General features: G+C 32.8%; 1 protein-coding gene across 1 annotated transcript; it reads right to left on the bottom strand.

Moving 5' to 3' along the window:
* Positions 1 to 2,475: 2,475 nt before the first annotated feature.
* On the bottom strand, positions 2,476 to 4,692 carry LOC145134474 (uncharacterized). Its single transcript, XM_079069313.1, has 7 exons — positions 4,675 to 4,692; positions 4,179 to 4,419; positions 3,870 to 4,052; positions 3,583 to 3,735; positions 3,271 to 3,480; positions 2,986 to 3,177; positions 2,476 to 2,649 (listed from the first exon to the last, which is right to left on the bottom strand). Exons 2-7 carry the CDS (start codon positions 4,407 to 4,409, stop codon positions 2,605 to 2,607), a joined length of 1,014 nt encoding a protein of 337 aa, XP_078925439.1. The 5' UTR covers positions 4,410 to 4,419; positions 4,675 to 4,692; the 3' UTR covers positions 2,476 to 2,604.
* Between the last annotated feature and the right edge of the window lie 1,066 nt (positions 4,693 to 5,758).

The raw sequence follows: 5,758 nt of genomic DNA, 5'->3' as shown, positions 1-5,758 counted from the left end.
ATGTTTTCACAATACGTGTTCACTGATTTCCTGAGAATACAAGCAGTTTTGAAAAGTGTCAACAATTAAGTTGGTGAATTCATAAGCGTTTTGTATGAGTAAAATCTGTAATGTTTCCTTGTAAATGATAGCATATGATTTCCAGAAATTCCAATATTTTCTTAAATGTAAAATATGGTCTTAAAACCCTAAGGCTAAAAATGTAAGTAGTGTTGTACTGTAAAGTTGTTTTGTGTAGTTTTATTAATTGTATAAAACCGTTTGAAGATGCATTAGCCCCGTAAACCAAATGATTTGTTAATACCCTATGTGAGTTATTATAACCATACTAATACGACTAGTGGCCTGTACGGCGTTCTTTAGGCGTCGGAGCTGGTAGACATTTGTCACCCTAGACCTCCAGTCTAACTGTAGCTAACAGCTTGGGGTGCAGGGTTGTCAATCCCATATAGATCTATACACAAGTATCTCGCTCTCCCTCCAGGGGACTCTGGTTATAATACAGGACTTAAGGTGTACTTATGAAAAGTACGTGAATAGAGTGTGTTTCACAAACTGTACTAACAGTTTACATGTAATGTAGTGAAAACCCTATTTTTGTATGTGGAAGAATATCCCTTCCATAGTAGTTATATAGAGTGGCATAATTATAGCTTGAAATAATTATCTGTAATATGCTTGAAAACTGAGAACGAGTTTAAAAGAACCACAAACTATACCCATTATAGTTTAACTGAAAAAGATGTAGAGTTAGTATATGTAAACCCGTTTATATGTTTATTTACATAAAATAATAGGTTTAGAATAAATATGTCTTGGTTAAACCCATGAGAATATGTTCATAAAATAGCTATGATCATTCTTGTTCAAAAACTCATTCTTGATAGAAAATTTTCCTTTTACCATAAAAGCCATAATTTTTCCCATTTGTTCATATAATACATTTAAACTTGTTTTTCATAGTTATATACTATAACTTAACCATATTGCGCATAAAAGCTTGAATAACTAGTAACTCATAACATGTATATAAAACCTTATACACAACATATAGATGAATAAATATAACAACAATTTGACATTATATTGTTTTGCTTGTATCCCCCCCCCCCAAGCATGAAAAATCTCGAAAAAGGTGGGGTATGAACTCACCTTGAGTGGGTTTGTGGGTTGTTTGAGAAGATGGTGTGAAGATTTCCAAGCCTAAACACTTGAATGGTTTGATGAAATTCCTAGTAGATATTATTATCCTAAATGTTTTTAATACATAACAATATGTGTAAACATAATGAAACTAATGTATTTGTGTGAAAAACACTAGATTAGTGAGATAAACTTACCAAAACTCTAGGAATAGCTTCATAATTTAAACCCCCTTGAAGCTTGGATTTGATTCTTGAGAGACAACATAAATTAACAGGAAGTAGAATGGAAGAATGGTGAGGTTTGTGGAATGAATTCGTCCTTAAGATAAGGTGGTAGAATGATAGGATGTTTACTTGGTAATCTGTTGGGTATTAGCTTCGTTATATGTTGGATATTAATTCTTATGGGATAAGTCAACTCCTTTATCTTTTTATCCCATCGAAATCATCTTTGGAAGTGTCAAAGGGGTATGTTCGGCCATGCATGACTGAAATCACCTTGTTCCCTTGGTGATTTTGGTCCTACCCCTCCAACAAATGGGTTTTCGGTCTTATTATGGTCCATGGGAGTGTTTTCGGTTTTGGTATCACCCACTCAAGGTGTTTTCGGTCCTAGTGGTTTTGATTTAAGGATATTTCGGTCTTGATGCTTCACGGGAGGGTGATTTCGACCTTTGGTGGACCGAAATCCCATTCTTTGTGGGGTACTAGGCTTAAACAATAAAATAATGTTTTAGTTTCATGATTTATGTTCTCACCATTTGACTTGTCTTGCCATGCTATCACTTGTTTAATTTTAAAGGTTTATTACGAATATGATCTTCAAAGTATATATATTCCTATATATACACTTATCCAAACTATGCCCTCTTGGTTTTGAACTTTTATTATAACAAGGTCATGTTGTGAATCCACTTATACATAGTTATAATTCAGGCATTGCTTGGTCCAACAATTTTCAATTGTCACAGATTTCTCCCAAACTGTTAATCGAAGTGTTTTTGGAGCAGACGAACCCCAATTAAGTGAGAAAGGGGTGTAATAGCGAGGTATGAATCCACGTTATTCGCTTTAATTGACCTCAATCGATGTAACCGGTAAAAACCTGTGTTTGCCGGTAATAATGGGTATTTGTGAACATATGAAACAAGTTTGTTGGGTAAATAAGTACAAATACCAAATATTGCTATATGTGAACATACAAAATAGTTAGTTACCTTAATAAGTCATTTTCCCTTATCCTACTAATTCTATCATTAGAATCATAAGTAATTGGGCAGCCAATCCAAACATTTTTGACGAAAAAATGAAATTTTATTCGACACTCTTTTATTGGGTACTTATAAAAGCAAACATAACATTGTGTAAAGATGAAATAAATAATAATCAGGCTCTAATACATCTTAAGATAGTTGCTCCAGAAGTGTTCGGGATTAACTAGCACACATTATATCATCCACTACACTTTGCTATTAATCCAATATTGCTTCAAGAATTCTTCAACCTACCATTCACGAGTTTTAAATTAACAAAAAGACGAAAGAATTGTCTGAAGAATAAAGATGTCTACTTTTAATTCTTGCCGTATCAGTGAAGTTGTTAGGATTATTATGTAACATAAAGAGGGGAATGAATGATGTTCCAATCTTCACAAACCTGTCTCCGTGATTCTCTTTTTGTGCATGTTCTTTAACATATGTCATGAGCACGCGGTGGATAGTAACCATAACTTGACTTATGAATTATAGAAACATAAGTAAATCGGTATCCCCTCTCTATCAATGATATCTATTTATTGCATAAAAAACATAAAAAAATGAAAAGGAGCTGCAGATAATACCTCCTCCTTCTTCTCACCATACTTATAAGCACATTTATAGGCTTTAATTCTCTTTGAATTAAGCTTTTCAAGTTCCCTATCCATGCTTCTGATGCTCTTTCTCACAAGTTCCAACTCTGCCTTGAGTCGGGTCGCTTTAGTGGTACGTTCATTTTGATCCCTCTTTATTTCGTCAATTTGGTTTAAGTAAATCTAATTGTATAAAAATATAGATGAAGTGAGTAGTAATATAATGAAAAATTGAACAAAAAAAGTTCTAATTCAGTTGAGGAATTAAAACTATACTTTAATACGATGCTGCCTCATTTGTTCGTTATAGAGTCGTCTTCTCGATCCTCCAACGTCATATCTTCTCCAATTACTACGAGGGCCAGGTTCTGTTGGTGCAGTATATGTTTCTATTGTATCTTTGAGATTTCTTATTTCGTGAAAGAATTTTTTTTCTTCTCTCCGGTTATTGTTTCCATGTTGGATCCTGTGTACAAGGCTCTCCATCTTCCAAAAGGAAGTAGAAAGAAACTATATGTCAAAATCAATATAACAACCTAAGGAAGATCAGCGATTTATGTGTATAAATTATAATTTATCAGTATATACCACATCGTTAAGCTCTTGAGTACCATGGGTTGGCCTGTTACCCGATTTCATTGAAGAAAGAAGTTCTTCTTGAACCTGTTTCAGATATTCCATGTCTATCCTCTCTTTCTTTAGCCGTTTATGGCATCGTTTTCTATCAGTACCAATATAAACCTACAAAAAAAATAAAAAAAAATTGGCCACGAATCCACAGAAACAGAAAACTTCTCTAAAAAAATTCCCTTTCATTTTGCTCAAGAATTTTTGGAAAGTCGGGAGGAAAAATAGTCTATGTAATCAACTCTTACAGGCGATTGAGGATCGTTTTCAGTCAAATGCAAGAAACCAGCTGTTCTTGGTATTGGTCTCATTGGTAAATCAGGCTTCACATCATCTACTGTAGCTCGTTCAAGGCACATGAGTGAACTTGATTTCCACTCTAACTCCATGTAAATCCACATTAATTCGTAGTTCATTTGATGTTCATCTTTCTGTAAGGAGAGACGTGTGAGTTGTTTTTCCTAACTCATCCAAAGAAGAGCACAATATTTCTACTGTTGTCACTTTAAAGCAATACACATCATTTCTTATGAACATTAATTTTAATCAACACTTACCTTCCGTAGATCTATTTCTTGAAGGATATGGTACATAGAAACACTCGTCTGTTGATACAACTTGTGAGCCTCTTCTTTTTTTACTTCCTCCGGAGAAGGACAACTCTTGACCAAATAGAACTGAAGTTCGTTGGTCTTTTTATGTGAGGTCATTTCCGTGACTTTCTCAATGGAATCTGACTTAACAATCAGGCCATATTCCTTTGGGTCTTCCATTTGGCTGTGCATCATCCAATGTTTCCTGAAAGCAATAACAGTGTCAACTAACATTTTTGCAAAATAGGTACAAACAGATGAAGCAGAATCAAGATAAAAGATATTGTAGATCAAACGGGAGAAGCTTGATAAAAGTAAGTAATAATGATAAACATTTTTGCCTAGCTACTTGAGATAAGTTTTCTTTCATGAAAAAAGAACACATGATCATGAAAATGATGTTCGTGTTATGGCATTTCATGTTAGAAGAATAGGTTTTGAAAAGAAATAAACAACCAACCTCAACTGGAAGGCAATACTTGGTGATCAGAAAGATGAATATTCATAATGCTAAGTACATAGTATTTATAAATTAGGTTGGTTTAGTCGGTAGCACTTGCACCCCACGGAAAGAAAGTCAACTTATCTAAGGTCAATTGCAATCATTTTTATTCGTTCACTAAATTATGATAAACCTTTTTTTTTTTTTTTAATTTCTTCCTGGGTCAAAATGGTTAGCAGCTAGGACCCAAGTTCTAAATCCGAAATCTCTAATTAAACATCCGTTTCTAAAAACAAAAGCACCTACAAATTAAGGGATCATTGATAGCTATGATTATAATAAAGTGGTTACTTTGAACCTAACAATTATAATAAAGTCCACACAATTTTCAAAATTAAGGCTATGTTTGGAGTATATAGCACCTCTAAAATTAGCTGATCCGTTTTCAAATTTATTTAGTTTATTATACAGACATTACTGATCATCTGTTGAGTCCGTAACCATGGTAGCTATGATTCGTTGTTGTTCTTAGTCTTATTGTTTAAACAATATTTAAACAAATAAACTCTTAAAGAGTTTATTACGTACCTAAAATATAGCAGATAGATTTTGTTAATAGATGGGATTTAACCCTCGCGAGAAACGATCATTTTCAATTTTTTTAGTTTTTATTATTTGGTTGTTATTTATTTTCTATAACTTGAAATCAATATTGATATACTTCCAAGACATGATATTATACATCATTCTACTTTGAATAAGAAATTATGATCAAGACAAAAATATTATAGATCATTCAACTTGAATAAGAAATTGTGATCATTAAATTATAACCATTGTAACATAAATTTTCTAGTATATAATCATTTCTGCTTCATAATATTTCTCTCTCTCTCTCTCTCTCTCTCTCTCTCTCTCTCTCTCCCCATGTATTTTGGCAAACGATACAAATGAATCACTAGATGATAAAAAATAACATTATTCACAAGAAAAAAATTCCCAACAAACATCTCGATGATTAATTTTTACTATGATTTTGTTGATATTTATTAAAATTGTCATAAAAGTAAATTTTTCTTGATTTATTTAAAATGAATCATTA

Source organism: Lactuca virosa, chromosome 8, assembly GCF_052849685.1.
Source record: "Lactuca virosa cultivar CGN04683 chromosome 8, Lactuca_virosa_CGN04683_v6, whole genome shotgun sequence".
In the NCBI taxonomy this organism is placed as follows: domain Eukaryota; kingdom Viridiplantae; phylum Streptophyta; class Magnoliopsida; order Asterales; family Asteraceae; genus Lactuca; species Lactuca virosa.
The sequence above is the reverse complement of the archived record's forward strand: the minus strand, read 5'-3'. Positions and strand labels throughout refer to the sequence as shown.

Coding starts and splice junctions, on each gene's coding strand:
- LOC145134474 (XM_079069313.1), bottom strand. CDS start 4,409: ATGATGCACAGCCAAATGGAAGACCCAAAGGAATATGGCCTGATTGTT. Junction 4,053..4,178: donor AAGAAATAGATCTACGGAAG/GTAAGTGTTGAT, acceptor CTCTCCTTACAG/AAAGATGAACATCAAATGAA. Junction 3,481..3,582: donor CTCAAGAGCTTAACGATGTG/GTATATACTGAT, acceptor TCCTTTTGGAAG/ATGGAGAGCCTTGTACACAG.